The sequence below is a fragment of the Equus quagga genome, chromosome 1, assembly GCF_021613505.1.
Source record: "Equus quagga isolate Etosha38 chromosome 1, UCLA_HA_Equagga_1.0, whole genome shotgun sequence".
Lineage (NCBI taxonomy): Eukaryota > Metazoa > Chordata > Mammalia > Perissodactyla > Equidae > Equus > Equus quagga.
In genome coordinates, this window is record NC_060267.1 from 63,842,192 (window position 1) to 63,862,007 (window position 19,816).

Sequence of the window (19,816 nt, forward strand, 5' to 3'; positions counted from 1 at the left end):
CTGAACTTCACCCCACAGGTACTTGATGCCTTTGAGGGGAGTTTCAGTGTGAGTCAAGTTCCTTCTTTGCCCCAGCACAGCTCTGGTTAAGGTTCAGTTTTCTCAGGTCTGCTCAGTCAGTGCCCCCGTCCGCTGCTTTCCAGCTGCTCGCACCAGTACCCTATTGATGAGAATTTAGGTCATTCCTATTCTTTTCCTGTTACAGATAATGCTGAAACAAAAAAAACTTGTACACACATCATTTAGAAAGAAACTTTACAGGTAAAGATTCTTATCCAAATCAGTGGAAGTGGTGCGTGTGTTAATTATTTTTCCTGTGTTTTCTTCTAGGCTCTGAGAGTAATGGCTAAAATCATGAGAGAATGCTGGTATGCCAATGGAGCGGCAAGGCTTACAGCTCTGCGGATTAAGAAAACATTGTCACAGCTCAGTCAACAAGAAGGCATCAAAATGTAATTGTGCAGCTTGGCCTGGGCTCTGCTTTTCCTTCAGATCTGCTCCTGGGTTTAATTTGGGAGGTCAGTTCTACCTCACTGAGAGGGAACAGAAGGATATTGCTTCCTTCTGCAACAGTGTAATAAGGTCAATTAAAAACTTCCCAGGATTGCTTTGGACCCAGGAAACAGCCATGGGGTCCTTTCTGTGCACTATGAACGCTTCTTTCCCAGGACAGTTACAAAATGTTGTGTAGTCTACCTTTATCTTTTATTAACACAAAACTTGTTTTTTTAAAACATAATTGCTGGTCTTAACTTTAGGTAGCTCTGCTGTGCTAAAGATCGTCTTTAAGGGTAAAGGAACTGGATTGCTGAGTTATATGAAACATTTCTTATTTTTAAAGAAAGTGATTTACTCCTGGTTAGTACATTCTCAGAGGATTCTGAACCACTAAAGAGTTTCCTTGATTCAGACTTTGAATGTACTGTTCTATAATTTCAGGATCTTAAAACTAACACTTATAAAACTCTTATCTTGAGTCTAAAAATGACCTCATGTAGTAGTGAGGAACATAATTTATGCAATTGTATTTTGTATACTATTATTGTTCTTTCACATATTCACAACATTACATGCCTTCAAAATGGGATTGTACTATACCAGTAAGTGCCACTTCTGTATCTTTCTAACGGAAATAAGTAGAATTGCTTAAAGTCTGTATATGTTAAAACCTGAAGTGTTTTAACTGAAAAAGTTTATTTATCTGGGTAACTCAGACGTTTTCTGTTTTGTTTTTTGGAAGTTTTGTGGTGTGTCATTCAGTATTCCATTTTGAAAATGCCTTTCTCCTACCAAAATGTGCTTAGCCCACGAAAGAAGTGAAGTGTCATTAATTGGTAAATTATCATGGTCATGTTTGAATATTCTCACATCCAGCTTTTGCATTTTAATTATGTTGTCTAAGTATACTTAAAAAAATCAAGTGGCACTCTAGATGCTTATAGTACTTAAGTTAAAATTTGTAGTGTACAGGCTAATTTTTCTCCAAGGGAAAATCTGTCTAGCTACTTGTGAAAAGTTGTGTTGCATTCTGTAAGCCATTTTGTTCTTTATCTGATCAGAGACAGTGTTATTTTTTTAAGAAATGAATTACATTTAAAATTAGAATATGGTTAATGTTAAATAATAGGCCTTTTTCTAGGGAGGTGAAAGTAGTGAATAATTTGAGTAGATGACAGGTGTGCGAGAGAGTCACCTTTGTTTTGTAGGAGTCGCTATTCGGTGGGTTTTGTCTTTGTAACAAGGTTAGAGTAGCGTGTTCTGAGGTCTCACCACACTCTGAGGAAGGCAGCTCTTCATTCCGTCTTTCCTTCTGCACACGGAGTGCGGCTGTGTGGTTCCATGGCCATGTCATGAGTTCAGTGCACCCTTGATATTTGGGAGAGAGGAAGCTAAAGAATATTCTGAGTACAGGTTCTCCATTTGCGGATGTTTTCAGTCAGATTAGATGTTTAAAGCAAACTGGTCATGGTCTTCTCACATTAAGTTGAAATTAGCTTATAAGGACTGGTTTTTATTTCCAGTGCTAAAAGTCTTTGTAGGGCTTGTACCATTTTCAAAGTTCTCTTATCACTGTGATCTTATTCTGAGGGAGGAAAAACTGTCATAGCTGTGAGGCAAGACATTGACTTTATAGTACTATCGATTTCCCATTTGAAAGGGTCAGAATAACCCTGACAGCATTTTGGTCAGAAAGAGACAATGGCCATTCACGCTGACTGAGCTGCATTCTGATAATGTCTTATCTCTTATACGTAGAATCAATTGAAAGACTATTTGGTCTTAAACCAAAGTAATTTTAGAGTGAATGACATATTACATAGGAATTTAGTGTCAATTTCATGTGTTTAAAAACATCATGGGGAAAATGTGCTTAGAGGTTAATATTTTGACTCCAAATTTGAGTTTTTTCTGTAGTTACCATGATTTCATCAAAGCAAGTGAATGAGTTTGAGAGGTTTGTTTTTATAATTGTGTTATATTTCCTGTTTCATCTCTAGCTCTATGATCAGGTACTTTTTTTTTTTTTTTGGCCATTTCTAAGCCTACCAGATCTGCTTTATGAAATCCAGGGGACCAATGCATTTTATCACTGAAACTATTTTTATATAATTTTAAGAACATACCAAAAGTTCCTGTCTGATTTAAAGTTGTGACACGTGATTTCTCACTTTCATATAAGATAATAAACTTCTGCTGAAGGTATTGAGTCAAAGATCGAGTTACAGTTATGGTGTTCTTGCCTAAGTGGATAAAATGTACTTTTGATAAATCAGGGAATTTTTAAAAAGTTGGAATTTAGTTCTAAATTGGGTTTATTACTGCAGCTAATTCCTTTTTTGGCTAATGATGGTTTGATAAACCCCAGCTGTCTAATATTGAAAATGAAAGTAACTTAAACAATGAAATAGATCATGATTACTATGGCCATAACTGCAGATAAATTTGACTAGAGTATTAATTTTGTTATTTAGAAACAGAAGCCTTTATTTATACTGCCTATCTTCAGATGCTCACCTTCCAGGATTCAGCTTGGCTGAAATACACCTGCAGGCAAATTGCCTGTCCACATCCATTTTGTCAATATCCCCAAGGAATAGGGGTGGACAGGTGTCACTTGGTGGGGCGCAGACATCCTAGCCCTTCCTTCATAACTTCAGCTGTTTCTCCCCACCTGCCTGCCTGCTGGCCCCTGGCTCAGAGGCCACTCTCTTATACCACCTGCCCCGCCCTGGCCCCCCAGCAGCCTTTGACTGAATAGCTGCTTTTGATATCTAAGTGAATGGTGGATGGATGTTGTGGGGTACTTCCGCTTCCTGGAGCCATTGGATGTTGCTGGGAGGGGTCTCCACGTTTGGAGATTGGGTGGATGAGGGCCCTACTGGCTGCCCTGCTTTGACTTCAGCCGTGGCCAAGGAGGGGGTGGCAGCCAGGTGGCGGCTGAGGGACAGTGGGAGTTGTGCCAGAAGCAGTGGCCAGTTGTATCCTCTGTAGGACAGGGTAAGTCCCAAAGAGCTGAGCCTGTAATTCTGCTGTAATGATAGTGCTCAAGAAGTGCCTTGAGTCGTGTACAGTGCCGTGCCACCAAGAATTCCAAATTTCAGTTCTTACTACAAAATTTAAGTGGTCACTTGGCCATTTTGCAGTTCATGCACGAGTTACCTTTTTTCCCTCTACATCTGAGAACTATCACGTAGAATATTTTGTAAAACAAGATGGCAAAGTGCTAATTAAAATGCACAACAGAATCAGTACCCCATTAGATGTGTCATATCGACAGTTTATTTTTGTCCTTGCACTGAAAGAGTGATTGTAAGTCAGCTGTTCCTTTCGCTTCTTGACTGTGGCAGTGTTGTGGCTCCAAATTGTAGAGATTCCAGATAATGATTCTGTTGCAGCTTGGTGGAAAATGCCAATTCAGATATTTCTGAGATCCTGAATAGCTCTGGACATGTACTGCAGCTTCTTGTGTCTGCTTTGGAATGCTGGAGTATCCATGGGCCCTCTCTCTGGCAATGCTGGACTTCTAGGACATTCTGAGGGTTGTCAGTACATTTAAACTTTTCAATCCCATTATGCAATCTTATTTGTAACTATAAACTTTTAAAAATGTGGTTAATAATATTCAACCTGTTTCTTAAAGCTTAAAAAGAACTTCAGTGAATTTGTTTTTATTTTTTAACAAGATTTGTGAATTTAATTATCATGAACCATGTTTTGATAACCCTTTTTCACATTGTGCCAATGGAATGGAGTGTTTGATATTTCTTTATATGTCAAGGAGATGCTTCAAAATGTCAATTGCTTTAAACTTAAATTACCTCTCGAGAGACCAAGGTACATTTACCTCATTGTATATATAATGTTTAATATTTGTCAGAGCATTCTCCAGGTTTGCAGTTTTATTTCTATAAAGTATGAGTATTATGTTGTTAAATTACTCAAATGGTACTGTATTGTTTATATTTGTACCCCAAATAACATCATCTATACTTTCTATTTTCTGTATTTTATTGTATTTGTGCAAAATTCTTTTGGCTTTATCACTGTAATCTCTGTCCTTTCAGATCTGTACAGAAAATGTCCATATAAATTTTCTTTTAAGTTGAATGATTTTGAGAAACCTGTAAAGAGGAGAGAAAAACAAAAACTGCAGTTCCCCATAAGTTTTTTAAAATTGTATATTGTATTTGTAGTAAATTCTGAATGAACTGTAAATAGGAAGTAGAAGAGTGATACTAATGTCAAGTCCTAACACTACAGTAGGAAAATGGAAGCAATGCAAATAAATTACTTTTTTTCCCATGTGCTAGTGGCATCATTTAAAATAAAGCACGTACGTTGGAGTAAATCCTGCTGTTAGGAAGTGCGGTGGCCGTAGGTACAGTCGGATCTTTGGATTGCTGCCCAGCACAAGTTACAGGATTGTCACGTGTTTGAGAAGTGCCGCCTGCCTAAAGGTGCGTCTGCCAGTGTGGTGGTTTCTTTCCACTTGCTCGCGGTGTTGATCTGTCGGGTCAGGATGGGACCCATCTACCTGTGAACTGCTTTACTTCTGGCTCAGCAGATGCACTAAATTTATGTTAAAGTGGTGTTATTATTTTGATTTAAAGTTTTTCAGTGATTTTCAAAGGAAATTTCGAGTATTTTCGTCTTCTTTCCTAATTTAAGGATTTGTGAGAATAGGTACAATTTGTAGAATAGGCTTTTTTTTTTTTTTTAAGTAGATTTGAACAGTTGGTGTCCTGAGCGTGAGCGCTTGGCTGATGAGAGCACTGAGGCAGTAGGCGTAGACGGAGGAGCTGTGGTCCGCAGACCCTGGACTGACTCTGAGAGGCTGTGCAGGTTGGACTGCGCTTGCCTTAAAGACTGGTCACTTCAATTCAAAGACTGGATGTAGGGATTTTTTTCTTTCTTCATCATAAAGAAGACATCAGCAGGATGTAGTGGAAAAAAGTGAAATTATTTTTAAAACGTTGCAGATTCAGAGAAACAGCGGACCCAGCTTCTCCAGGTCTCTTCTGCCTTTGGTGTTTCTTAACTGGAAACAGGGATTTGGGAGATGTGGCCTCAGGGACAGATCTGGCAACCCTGTACTTTTTTAAAGAACAGTGGGGCTCTTCTGGAAAGCGAGTAGAAAAACTTGATGTTACAGAAGCTAGGGCTCAGTCCTGTGGGGGTCAGCCCGTGATTTTTAAGAATTAGGAAAGATACAGTTAAATAATATTAAATCATCATGGAAATAAAGGATTCTTTGTGTGAGTTAAAGAGAAATGGGAAAGGGAAGAAAGTGAAGATAACTATTTTCTGTTATGAAAGAGTGGAACTATAAAAAGGGCGATTGGCAACTTAAGTGTTTCAAAGAGGGGAAGGGGACAGAGGCAGCTGGGGGAGGGCGAGAAGAGCAGGAGCTGTGAGCAAGTGTCGGCATGGCCCAGGAGTAAGATGCGCACGCGCTGCGCCTCGCAGCACAGAACACTCAGGCTCTGAAGGTTGTAATAGATGGTGTGCAGGGAGCTTGGGTTCCATGTTTAAAGGGAGGAGTGGATTGATAGGCTATAGGAATCTTAGACATTTTGAAAGGAAAAACAATGTGGGACGGGTAGGTAAAATTAGAACTGCCGCTTGGCGCTCCTGGTACCCTTAAGAGGAATCAGGTGGTCATCGGATTCACAGGCTGGAGTGATGTGGGCACTCCATGAGTGATAGATGAAATGCACTTTTGGGATTTAATTCCAGATGCGAGAGGTGATTGGCTAATACCTAGCGTTTGAGTTTTGTCCAACTGCTTTCATATGCATGATCTCACCTGATTTTTGCAACTAGGACAGATAGAGACCAACTGAAGGTGTCCTAAGGAGGGTACACAGGACTGAGAGGAGCCTGGCAATCTTGTCCTCTGGATGTGGATTTGCTAGACGGGTGAGGCCAGAGAGGGCAAGTATTGGGAGGCTCAGGAATAGCCTCCTCTCCCTCGCTGGCCTTTCCACCTTGGGAGCTTCTCTCACTCAGAACGTAGAGCTCAGCATGTCCCCTGGGAGCTCTGATTTGGGAGGCCAGTGGCAGCTGGCCAAGCCCCAGAGCCAGCCTTGGTATTCATTTCAGTCTCAAGGATAGTGAGGCCTTCTCCTCATAGCAAAGAAAAAAAAGCCCATGAAGCTGAACACACTCAGGATTCTCAATAGGCAACATCTACCCAGATCTGCAACAGGCTAGAGCAATTATAAGCAGTGTAAGTCGAATACACTCTGGATGACCTTTAGGCTCACTTCTCTTGTTCCTGAGTAGGGGAGACACAGGAAGGACACATGGGTACAGCCATTGCAGATTTTCCTATGCCAGGCTCACATCTGTCCTTCCTTTTCCAACTGTTGGTCTCACAAGAGTGTAGGGAAGGTGACTCCTGCTTCCCTGAGCTCCTGTAGCCAACTCAGAAGGGGTGGGCATCCTGGGGCTGCAACTCAGGTTTGGGGCCTGCAAATTCTGGAGGAAGTTGCCACTCTCCCCACTAGGCCCCAGAATCTCTGATATTCTCACATCCAATCTTAACACCTGCTTGGGATAACAATCTTCAGATCTCTGAGTCAAGACCACCAAGGACTGGGTGCTCAAGAGCGATTCCCATACTTTCAGGAAGCTCCAGAGACTGCCGGTTGGGAGCATTACAGGATTTGGACACAGCTAGCTTTCAAAATGAAGGCAAAAAATAAAAGAAGATGGCAAAATAAAAAGATAAAAAGACTAAGACGATTTGTTGCCTGTGGATCTGCCTTACAAGAAATATTACAAAAAATCCTTCGGAATGGAAATAAATGACACCAGATAGTAACTCGAATCCATAGGATGAAATGAAGAGTACTGGAAATGGTCTGTATGTGAGTAAATAGAAAAGACTGTATGAATGCATTGCTACCATAGCAAATTACTACAAACGTACCGGCTTAAAACAGCACCCCCTATGATCTGACACTTCCATAGTTCAGAAGTCTAAGTATAGTGTGGCCCGGTTGGTTCTCTGCTCCACATTTTAGAAGATCAAAACCAAGGTTTTGGCTGGGCTGCATTCTTCTCTAGAGGCTCAAGATGAATTGACTTTCAAGCTCATTCAGGTTGTTGGCAGAATTCAGTCCCTGTGGTTGTAGGACTGAGGTCTCCATTTCCTTGCTGACTGTCAGCCGGGGGCTGTTCTCAGCTCCTAGAGGCCGCTCACCTTGCTTGGCTGTTGGCCCTCTTCCCCCATCTTCAAAGGCAGCGGCAGCAGTTTGAGTCCTCATACTGCATCCCTCTGGTCTCCCCATCTGCTGCATCTCCTCTGCTTCTGTCTTCCACCACATCTCTCTCTGATGGACTCTTCTGCTTGCTTCTTCCACTTTTCAGGGCTCATGTGATTGCATTGGGCCTGTCTGGATAATCGAGGATAATCTCCCTATTGAGCAACCTTAATGTCATTTGCAAACTTCTTTCATAGCAGTACCTTGATTGAATAACCAGAGGAGGAGGATCTTAGAGAGACGTTTGCCTACCACAGTAAATATATTTTTTCTCTTCTTTAAATGGCATATTATTATATAAAGCAATAATAATAACACTATATTGTTGAGTTTATAACAGATGTAATGTATATTACAATAGTAGCACAAAGGAGGGATTAGGAAATGGAGCTATATTGGAACAAACTTTCTATATTTTGTTGGAATTATTGGAATTACTTGAGTATTAATCCAAAGAAGATGGTGATAAATTGAAATGCATGTTTTTGTAGTCCCTAGAACAACCGCTAAACACTCAAAAAATACAGTTAAAAAACAACAGAAATTAAAGTGGTACTCTAAAAAATGTTTAACGCAAAAGAAAGCAGCAAGTGAGGGAAAGAGAAGCAAAAAGATGAGACATTTGGAAAACATATAGCAAAATGGCAGCCATAAATCTAACCGTACCAATAATTTCATTAAGTGTGATTGGACTAAATACTCAAAAAGTAGAAATTGTCAGAATGGATAAAAAAGCAAAGCTCAACTATAGGGTGCCTACAAGAGACACTTTAGATTCAAAGATACAAATTGAAAGTAAAAGTATGGAAAAATATATACCATGTCAATAGTAATCATAAGAGAGCTGGAATGACTATATTAATATCAGACAAAGTGGGCTTTGAGACAAGAAATAGTACTAGAAATAGCAGACATTTCAAACAACAAAAGGGTCAATAAATCAGGGAGATATAACAAGTATTGTTATCGTGCAATTATTAATTGTACCTAATAGAACCCCAAAACACATGAAGAAAAAAGTGACAGATTTGGAAGGAGAAATAGACAATTCAATGATAATATTTGGAGATTTCAATATTTCTCAATAATTGAGGGAACACCTTGACAAGAAATATATAAAAGAGAACACTCTCAGCCAACTTGTCCTGACATTTGTCGAACAGCATTCACCAACAGCAGAACACACATTCTTTTCAAGGCCACTTGGAACATTCTCCAGGGAAGACCATGTTCTGTGCCATAAACAAGTCTCGATGAATATAAAAGGATTGAAATCATGGAAAGTATCTTCTCCAACCATGATGAAATTAACAGTCACCAACAGAAAGCAACTTTGCAAATCCCCAAATATTTGGAAATTAAATAACATTTCTAAATAACCCATGTATTAAAGAAATCACAAGGGAATATAGAAAATAATTTTAACCAAATGAAAATGAAAACATATCAAAATTTATGATATGCTGCTAAAGCAGTGCTGAGAGGGAAATTTATAGTTTTAAATACCCTATTTAAAAAGGTATTTAAATCCCATCAAGATAGATGCAAAAATCCTCAACACAATATTAGCAAACTGAATCCAGCAACAAACAAAAAGGCTCATATACCAGGAGCAAATGGTATATAAGCTGCAAGCTTGATTCAACATCCCAAAATCAATGTTTTACACCATATTAATAAAAAGGGATAAAACCCATATGATCAACTAAATAGACACAGGAAAAGCGTTTGACAGAATTCAACATCTGTTCATGATAAAAACTCAACAAACTAGGAGTAGAAGGCAACTTTCTCAACCTAATGAAGGATTTTCCAATCTATGATAAACCCACAGCTGACGTACTTAATGATGGAGGAGTGCTTTTCTCCTGGAATCAGGAACAAGTCAAGAATATCCCCTCTCATCACTCTATTCAACATTGCAGTGGAGATTCTATCCAGCTCCTGCTTTCCCTCCCCCTAAAAAAGATTAAAGGCATTCAAATTGGAAAAAAAAAAAGTAAGACCACCTTTATTCACAAATGACATGATCCTGTAAGATCCTAAGGAATCCACCAAAAGAGCTACTACCGAATTTAGCAAGCTTTTAGTTTTCAAGTTCAATATCCAAAAAGATTGAAATTTTCTATATTAGCAATGAACAATCCTCCAAATTTAAAAAATTTCCACTCACAATAGCATCAAAAAGAATACAAGAATACATTTATTTCACTGAAAATACAAAAATTGCTGAAAGAAATTAAAGATGTAAGCAAATGGAGAAATATTCCATGTTTGTGGATTAGAGGATTCAGTACTGTTGTAATGGCCATTATCCCCAAACTGTTCTGCAGATTCAACTCAATCTCTATCAGTATTCCAACAGGATTTTTTGTTTAGGAATTGATACACTGATCCTAAAATTTATATGGAAATGCAAAATATCTAAAATAGCCAGAATTAATTCTGAAAAAAACAAAATTGGAGGAACTACCTTACCCACTTTTGAAACTTACTATAAACCTGCAATAATCAAAACAATGTTTATTGGCATAAGATAAGCAATATAGAGCAATGGAACAGTACTGAGAGTCCAGAAATAAACCCTTCCATATGTGACCAAGTGACCAAAAAACCAACCAAACAAAAAAAACCAGACAATACCAAGAGTTGATGAGGATGAGAAAAACTAGAAACTTCATACATTGCTGGAGTGGAAAATGGTACAATCCCTTTGGAAAACAGATGGGCAGTTTCTTAAAAAGTTTAATATTAACCTATGATGTGACCCAGTAATTCCATCTTTAGGTGTCTGCGCACAATTGGGTTGCCAGACAAAATACAGGACATCCAGTTAAATTTGGATTTCAGATAAACAATTTTTCAATATATATATGTCTCATGAAATATTTGAGACATACTAAAAAATTGTTGTTTATCTGAAATTCAAATTTAACTGGGCATCATGTATTTACTTGCTAAATCTGGCAACCCTAATCCAAGAAAAATGAAAACATCCACACAAAGAATGGTTGGTGAATGTTCATAGCAGCATTGTTCATCATAGACTCAAATTGAAGCAATCGAAATGTCCACCAGCTGGTGAGTTCATTTTCTAAAAAGTGTTACATCTATTCAATGGTTTACTATTCTATTCAGCAATAAAAAAGAGTGGACCACTGGTACATCTTGCAACATGGATGAACCTCAAAACCATCATGCTAAGTGAAGTAGGTGGGATGCAAAGACTGCCAATGGGTGTGAGGCAACTTTTGGGGGTGATGGAAATGTTTTAAAACTGGATTTTGGAGATGGATGCACAACTCTATAAGTTTACTAAAAATCATTCATTGGAGCCAGCCCTGATGGCCTAGTGGTTAAAGTTCAGCGCTCTCACCACTTCAGCCCAGGTTTGTTCCCCAGTCGTGGAACCACACCATCTGTCTGTCAGTAGCCATGCTGTGGTGGTGGCTCACACAGAAGAACTAGAAGGACCTACAACTAGAATATACAACCATGCACTGGGGCTTTGGGGAGGAAAAATAAAAAAGAGGAAGATTGGCAACAGATGTTAGCTCAGGGCAAATCTTTCCCTGACAAAAAAAATCATTAATTGTACGCATATAATGGGTGAATTATATAGTGTGTAAATTGTACCTCCATAAATCTGTTGAAGAAATAAAATCTGTCTCTGCCACTCTTCCCACCCAGCATGCTGTTGAAGCACCCTCGTGTTCCCTGACACACCCTCCTTCTCCCCTCTCTGCTCAGGCTCTGCCGGAACTGCACCTTCCTCTCCTCTGCCCTGCTAACTTGAACCGCCCCCAGGGCCCAGCTCAAATGTCCTTGCCTGCACCCTTCACGGTCCTGCCTGTTGGCAGATCACTGGTCCTCTGCAGTATTTCCAAATCACTTGCTCAACCTCTAACCGCACTTCATTCCCACCTGAACCCCCTCACGGGGTTTTAGGGCTCTCCCTCTTCAGCTTGAAGGAAGCAGATGGCTTTCGCACCTTTCCCTTTCCGAACACCTAACGTAAGAACTAACAAAATAGGTTCTGTGATTATGGGGAGGCTAACTCCGCTGGACCCTTGGGCTCTCAGGGAGCACAGTGTGTTTGGGGTGCCCTGTCAGAAGCACAAGACCACTTCTTGGGGGAGTCTTCTCTCTGTAGCTCCCCGCCACGCTCCGTTTATGAAGCCGCGTCGTATAGTACGTGTGCTTCCCCCTGAGCCCCTGTATCAGTGTTGTGTCCTCGATTGGTGCCGTGACCTGTCCGTGCAGCGAGATATGGCACCCCGAGAACAAGGGTCATGTCTCATTCATTTCTGTGAACCTGTTGCCTAGCCCAGGTTTCACTCAGTGCAGTCCCCGAGAAGAGTTTGTGGAATGAATGAATGTCCGGTTAAAGGAATCCTAAAAGCACAAACTCATCTGAGAGAGTGCAGCCATACTGCTGGATGTTTACTTTCTAGAAGCAAAGTCCTTCACCCAGATGGAGGCCGGCAAGCTTTTCACAAAGGCGGTCCAGCCCCAGCTTCCCCTCGTCTCGGAGAAGACCTTTTTGTGTGCTTGCTCACCACCCCACCAATCTCTAGCTTCCCTCTTGCTATTCCATCTACTTATTCCATCAGCTACTTCCATCTCCTTCTATTAGTTTGTATTTTTCTCCTACTAGATGTTGTTTTTTCTAAACAATGGGCTCTCCTTGGAACCCAGCACCTTTTAGTGAGATGGAAGTTTGGGGCTTTTTGATTTAAATTATTGGAAGTCAAAGAATATTTTTATATTCTCAATATTTATTGAGGATTGACTATATAACAAATCCTATACATCTTGTTCACCTCTTCCCATTTCTTTTCTTGTACTGTCTTTCCAAATGAAAAAGCTACCAGAATTCTTATTTACAGCATTCCAGACTCAGCCCAGCTTATGAGTTTAGTGAACCAGATGATTTTAGAAATCTTTCCAGCTCTAATATTTTGGGATTTGAATATGGGGTTTACTTTATGCTTCTTTTTTAAACCAATAAATGAATGAAATCTGCTTTGATCTTACTGGGATGTTAATATTTTCAACCTTTCCTTTAAAAAAGAACGAGAGTTTGGTTCATTAGATTCCAGGGCCTGGGTTTTAAGGAATGTGTCCTCAGCGTGGACAGTGTGATGTGGAAATCCAGTGCTTGCTGAACACAGGTTGGGTTTAGCAGGATGGCCCACCAGGTAGAGTGCGGTTCCTCTTGGACCCTTTGATGCCGTAGCTGTGTCTGAGTCATTCTCAGAGCCACTCTGTGGCTCTGTGACTCCGGGTGTAAGGGCACTTGCACAGTTTTTGATGTGTGGTAGGCACCCAGTAAGTGTTTGTTGAATGCCTGCATGCCAAGTCCATGTGGTCTAACTTCTCCCAGAAATGCAGACATTCATTCTATAATTTCCAGGATAGAGGGTCACACTGCGTCTCTCTTTACCCATTTTCGGTGACCAGGGGTGCATCCACTATTTCACAGGACAACCTAAGTTATTTTTGGAAAGTAATACTTACTAAAGGGTCTTTCTAGTACCCTATCACTCCTCTTCATTGGGCCCACACACCAAGCCTTTGCCCCAGTACAGCCGCGTCAGAAACTTGAGACCACGTCCCTTGGGTCAGCTCTATGCTTGGGGACAAAGCATCTCTCAGACTACTGCCCGTGCTTTCCTGAGCACCCCTCTGTGTGAGGATACTTAACTCGCTAGGGATCCATGCGCCCTGGAGAAGAGAAACCAGATTTCAGGTCTGTGCAGGTCTCAAAAGGAAATGTTATTTATGAAATTAAACGAAAAGCCTTCCCAACTCAGCCTGTTCTCCAAGAAGTCTTCAATAGATGGCAGTGTTGGTCTTTCATTGGTTTTTGGTCTGTGGGTTTTTGTCGTTGTTTCTGTTTTTATGATTTAGAACAGCTGAGGTCCCGGTCTAGCTTTAGATTGTGGGTTCCACAAAAAGTAGTTCTTTTTACTCAATCAGTCTGTTCTGTTCAGGGCCTCACCAAAAACCCTAAGTCCCCTAGGCGGGCTAATAATTAGGTAAATCGTCAAACTAATATTCTATTTAAAATGTTTTCATTACAAAAGTTGTACATGCTTATAAAAATTCAAAAGATACAGAAGTGTAGGAAGTAAAAGTGAATGAAAGTTTTCCTATGCATGTAAATTACATAGACAACATTACATATATAAATATCGTTCTGCAACTTACGTTTGCTTCTACGTAGTGTGCGTTCCTCCACGTCAATACAAAACATCTTCATTCTTCCCGCTTTCAGAGTTTATCACATTTACGTTCTGTTCCAGAACTACAGTCAAGTCTTTTAGGCTTGAACTCCTGAGTACTTAAACGCAATAAAAATAGCACTTATTATACTGTGGTTCTGTAAATATTAATCACTGCAGAACAGAATGTGTTCAGATCTTTAGAGGAAGAAAGCCAGTCCCGTGGATGGAACCCCTACCACACCACCGCCAAGGTTCAAGGCTGTCTTTTCACGTCATTTTTATTTTCCTTGGCTTTCACTGCTTTTTGTTAGTTTGTTTTAGTCTCATGTTTCTTCAAATCTCATTCTTACATTCCTTTTGCTTTGCTCAAGCACCTCCTTGGGTAATTTGTAAATCGAAGCGCATCTGTCATACGCTTTCCCTGCATAGCTGAAAATCTCTTCTCCCCTCTCATGGCTGGTTTGGCCTGGAGTGTCATTTAGGCTCAAATTCATATCCCACTGGAATTTTAAAGGCATGGTTTACAAGTATTTGTAATATGAAGTCTGATGTTAGTCAGATTCTCATTGCTTTGTAGCTGACCTATTTTCTTCTTTCTGCAAGCTTTTAAGCCTTTATCGTTTTTCCTGGGGATCTAAATTTCCACAGCTGTCTAGGTCTGGATCTTGTTTTTATTTATCCTGCTTAGTACCCAGTGGGCTCGTTTAATCTGAAGATTTGTGTTTTCTCCAGCTCAGAAAAATTTTGTTATGTCTGATTTTCCTCCCTCTTTTTTTTTTGCTCTTTCTGTCTCAGTCTCCTATTGAATGAATGGATGGTGACCTCCTGGGTCTTTCCTCTGTCTCTGGACTTTTCGTGCATTTTTCGCTGCTTTGTGTTTTTCCCATGTTCTAGGAGATTTCACTGAATTCTGATAACCAGTCTGGTTTTTGGTCTTGGCTATTCTATGATTTGTTCTGTTTGCCGGATTTTTAAATTTTGACAATCATTTTAAATTTCCAGAAGTTATTTCCTGTTCTCTGATGGCTCCTTTTTAATGGCTGCCAGCTCTTGATTTAGAAATTTAATATGCGCTCAAATCCCTCCAAAGATACTCAGAGTTTTCTTCTTTAATATTCCCTACTGCATCTTGCTTTTTTCCAGGATGGCTCCTTTCGTTTATTTGTCTTTGTTTAGCTCTTTCATGCTATTGGTCTTCCTCAAATGTTTGCTGACCCAGGGCTTTTGATCCTCTTTCACAAATGAAGGACTGGACAATCTGTCTAGAAGGCCGGTGAGCCCCATTTCCCCGCGAGGCCTCTCCCTTGAACGGAGGGCTGGCTACAGGCCCCTGTGAGTGGTTGGGCCATGTTGTCAGCAGGCTTGCTCCAGACCGCAGCCTGGAGGGCCACGTGTGCCACTGTAAGGAGAGGTTAAATAATGGACTGCAGCACATTGCTAGGTTTTCCTCTTGGCAGAGCAATGACCCTCCCCTTGCCATATATGTGTGTTGGGATGTCTAGAATGATTTTAAGCTCTATTCTACTTCTTCCTTGAGTTTCAACACTCATGTTAGGAGCCCTTCCTGGATAGATCACTCACGTTTTTTTGAGAATAATATACGGGTCCTGGGGCAATTGGCTCCTTATGGGTTGAGGGTATGTTGAGGAGTAGGGGGAGGAAGAGAGGTGGAGGCCCCAACAGGCCCAGCCACTTGCATGCAGTGCTTTGCTCAGTTATTTAGATGAGTGCCCTGTGGCCTACTCTTGCTGTCTGTGTCTTGGCTCTGAGTTTGGTGTTTTTCTGGAGCTGCCTCGAGAGGGGACGTTCTGGGTCCTGGTGTTGGGGCTGGTCTTTACCGCTGGTCTTTCTCAGTCAATCCAATCCCATCTACTTTCTAGCTTCCCGTATTTTCTCAGACTTTCTGATCTGCTGGCATCTTCTCTTGTTTTCTAGCACCGATGTGATTTAATTCTTTTAAAAATACCTTATCTTTTATTCTAATGGGTCCGTGGTCTAGTGAAGAGGTGGATGTATGTGCTCAATTTGTGACTTTCAATATAGTATATTTTTCAAACTTAAAATTTTTTCTTGGTTCATGTGGTTGAAAAGGGATAAGACAAATCTATAAAGTGAAAATGTGCCTTCCATCCTGCCTAAGACAAAGACTACTAACCCCTTATATCTATTCTTACTATTCTTTCTTTAGAAACAAAGCCCCAAACTTTGGCTGGGCTCATGACTGTTCGACAGAGGAGGGCACTTCCTAGGTGTGGCCAAGTGACAGTTCCGGCCAACGGTTGGTGAGCAGAAGCAGCATTCTCAACATCCGCCCAGCTCCTCAAGGGCAAGGATGTGCCTTCTGCTCCTGGATTTCCCCTTTCCTATTGGCTGGATGTGGATGCTGTGGGGAATCATCCTTGTCTGTGCAGAGGAGGACCACACTGTAGGGGTGGCGAGCAACAAAACGGAGGGAGCCTGGGTCCCTGGCACTTGGTTGCCATTATACCAGCCCTAGTATATGTGTGAGACAGAAATGAAAGGCTATCTTGTTCAAGCCTTGTATTTTGAGGTCACTTCTTACAGTAGCCTATCTCCCACTGATGCAATCTCTGGGCTACTCAGTTCTCCTCCCTGGAGGCATCCAATGGGAACACATTGCTGGATCCTTCCAAGGATATTTCCTGCATAGATGAACAAATACATACATGCATGCATGAATGCGTGTGTATATATATACACAGTGATGCATGCATGTATATATATGCATGCAAGAATACATGCACATACATACATACAGATGCATGAATGCATGCATGTATATGTGCATGCATACACATACACCCAGATGCATGAATGCATTGTGTATACATACATGCATGAGTGCATGCATATACATACACATGTGGCTGCATGCATAAACACACATGGGTGTATGCATGCATGCATGTGTATAGCCCCCTCTCCATTTCTACGTAAATGGTGCTGTGCCAGACAACTATTCTTTAAAGAAGAGGCCAAGCTCTGTTTAGAGCAGGAGGGTTGTTGGTGGCAGCCCTCAGCTCAGCTTCTCCTCTTCCCTGCTGACAAATTGAGCTCTGCCTCAAATGTCCACACTGCCGCCTAATGAGACCAAAACTCAACCCACTCCACTCTGAGACAGTTGCTTACTCAAGCATGTCCCTCAGAGGACTCATTACTCCTGCCCCCTGAAGAAAGAGGTAGGATAGTAACTCGACTTTTGGTCATGAGCACTTTGTAGTGTATACAGATGTCAAATTATAATGTTGTACACCTGAAACTTATATAATGATATACACCAATATTACACCAATAAAGAAATTTATTGAAGTGTTACAGCCACAGAGAATCTCCTTGTGAGGCGTTCCAGTAAAGTCATCTTTTTCTCCCCCTATATCTTTCTGGGGTCTTCGTGTGACAGGAGCTGGTGCTCCAGGTGGATGCCCAGTGGCCCACACGTGTTCCATGTCTGGTGCTAACTGTGGGAGCCCTGAACGTGGATGTCTCAACTGAAGAATGAAGCTGATTGTTGAAGGCCCCCTCAAATGGTCTCTTTTCTGTCTGCCCGTCTTCCCCTGCCCTACGTCCCAGTGTTGGGTCCCAGTGCCCTGAACTGATCTTGTGAGACAAAGTACTGGAGATTGGACAGCGTCTCCTCTGAACTTTCTATCCTTTCTAAAAAGAAGAGAGAAGCCACGAATCCATCTACGGTGGGGGAAGGGAAAAGGTTTCTGCACGTGGGCAGGTGGAGGGGATCCATCTCAGAGCAGAGGGATGATCCCGGGGGCTGCTGCCCGTGCAGCCGTGGCAGCCACAGTATTGTCAAATCTGTGTCTTCCCAATTTTCCTTCCTCCTTCTGCCCGTCTGACTCCTGCCTGGCTCAAATCCCGTATCCTCCCCTCCAGGTAGCCCCTGTCTCCAAGCTGGAAGTGTCTGTCTGTCTTTCTCCCTCTCACACACAGACAGACAGACAGACACATACACACACAGGCTGTTTCTAGAGCCCATCACAAGGGTGCTTAGTAACTTAGGAGCTTCTTGTGGAACCAATATCCTTTTGAAAATGTTATTTTATTTTTTGAATAGGTAATGCACTTCAAGAATCCGCAAATGGTACGGCCCCTCTGGAAAACAGTATGAAGTTTCCTCAAAAACTGAAAAATAGAACTATCATATGATCCAGCAGTCCCACTTCTGGCAGTAAGGAGATGAAATCAGGATCTCGAAGAGATGTCTGCATTCGTGTGTTGACAGCAGCAACAGGCAAGACATGGAAACAACCCAAGTGTCCCTCACTGGATGAATGGAGAAAGATGTGGTATGTTTATATACAACGGGACATTAGAGAAAGAAGGAAATCTGGCCGCTTGTGACAACTTGGAGGAAGCTTAAGGACATCATGCTAAGTGAAATAAGTGAGACAGAGAAAGACAAATTCTGTATGATATATATTTCATATGTCTATCAGGTGTATGTGGAATCTAAAAAAGCTGAACTCACAGAAACAGCGAGCAGAATGGTGGTTCCTGGGTGCTGGCGCAGGGGCGAGGAATGGGGAGATGTTGGTGAAAGGGGACAAACTTCCTGTTATAAGATTAACAAGTTCTGGGGATCTAAGGTACAGCATGGTGATTATAGCTAATAATCCTGTATTATACACTTGAAAGCTGCTAAGAGAGTAGATCTTAAATGTTCTCACCACAAAAAAGAAATGGTAACTGCGTGATGGGAGAGAGGGGTTAGCGAATGCCATGATGGTGATTATTTTGCAATAAATATCAAATCAACACATTGTACACCTTAAACTTACACAATAAATATGTCAACTATATCTCAGTAAAAATGAAAAAAAACAGAAGAATCCAAAAACCAAAGTTTCTTTCCCTGAGAAGCTTGACTCTCCTCCTTGTTCCGTTCCCCGTCCCTCCGCTGCCGTTGCGAACCGTGTTGATTAGTGTATCCTTCCGGAGTTTCTTTATGTAAATGTGAGCATGTATTCTTGTTCCTCCCTCCTTTCTTCCACAAAAGCTGTCTAATGTCCTGCTTTTATTCTTTTCCATTATTGATGTGGATTAAGGCTGCCCCAGCTAGAGAAGCCCAAGGTGACCTGGCCTACATGCCAAACTATATGACCCAGTGGATTTTTTTTATGGTATGAATTAGGGCTGCCCCAGGGAGAGAAGCCCAGGGCATCCTCACCTACATGCCGATCTATATGGCCAGATTCGTATCTAAAGTTATATGACCGCCCAATAACCAGGCCCCATCTGCACTGAAATCATTCGATGACTTTTTACATCATCTTTTCTTTTTCCAGTAAAAATAAGTCACGTACCCATGCCTTATAAAATTAGCCCTAACCCTCAACTTGGGGCAGCAGCAGGAGCTCTGACTGCCCACAGGTCCTGTCCCCATGCTATTCTGTACTATTCTCTAAATAAAAGAGCACCACTGCCAGACCTTGAGAGTCCAAGAAATCTTTCTTTCGACTCCTTGGCTCACCAACCCCGCATCATTTCGACCTGGAGGTTTTTAACTTAATAAATTAAAAATTTGTATACATTTTCATTTTCACAATAAAGCATTTATAGCTGTAATCCATGCTTGCTACAGTAATTTATTTTTTTAAAAAAGAACAATGTATCCATTGTTACCCCTTCCTGAGGTGTCAGGGGAGAAACTGTCCTGGTGATAGGTGTGGGGACCTGGAATTGGCCACCCCAAGATATGTCTCTTTGGTATCAGGACTATTTGAGGTTGATTGCTTTTGATAAACTGGGACAGGGAAGGAGGCTCTGAGGAATGGAACTTGCCCT

At 41.2% G+C, this 19,816-nt stretch overlaps 1 protein-coding gene across 5 annotated transcripts in view; it reads left to right on the forward strand.

Moving 5' to 3' along the window:
• TGFBR1 (transforming growth factor beta receptor 1) overlaps window positions 1–19,113 on the forward strand; it is a 43,475-nt gene extending 24,362 nt beyond the window's left edge. For 2 of the 5 annotated variants that reach the window (XM_046673057.1, XM_046673064.1), the window contains exons 9-10: window positions 331–452; window positions 16,188–16,263. In XM_046673057.1, the coding sequence (XP_046529013.1) occupies window positions 331–452; window positions 16,188–16,248 (183 nt within the window). In that variant the 3' untranslated portion in view covers window positions 16,249–16,263. Of the gene's footprint in view, window positions 1–330; window positions 4,804–16,187; window positions 16,264–18,086 lie in introns of those variants that run through there. The other 3 variants (XM_046673083.1, XM_046673093.1, XM_046673073.1) reach the window with 2 other exon arrangements.
• Window positions 19,114–19,816: the final 703 nt, after the last annotated feature.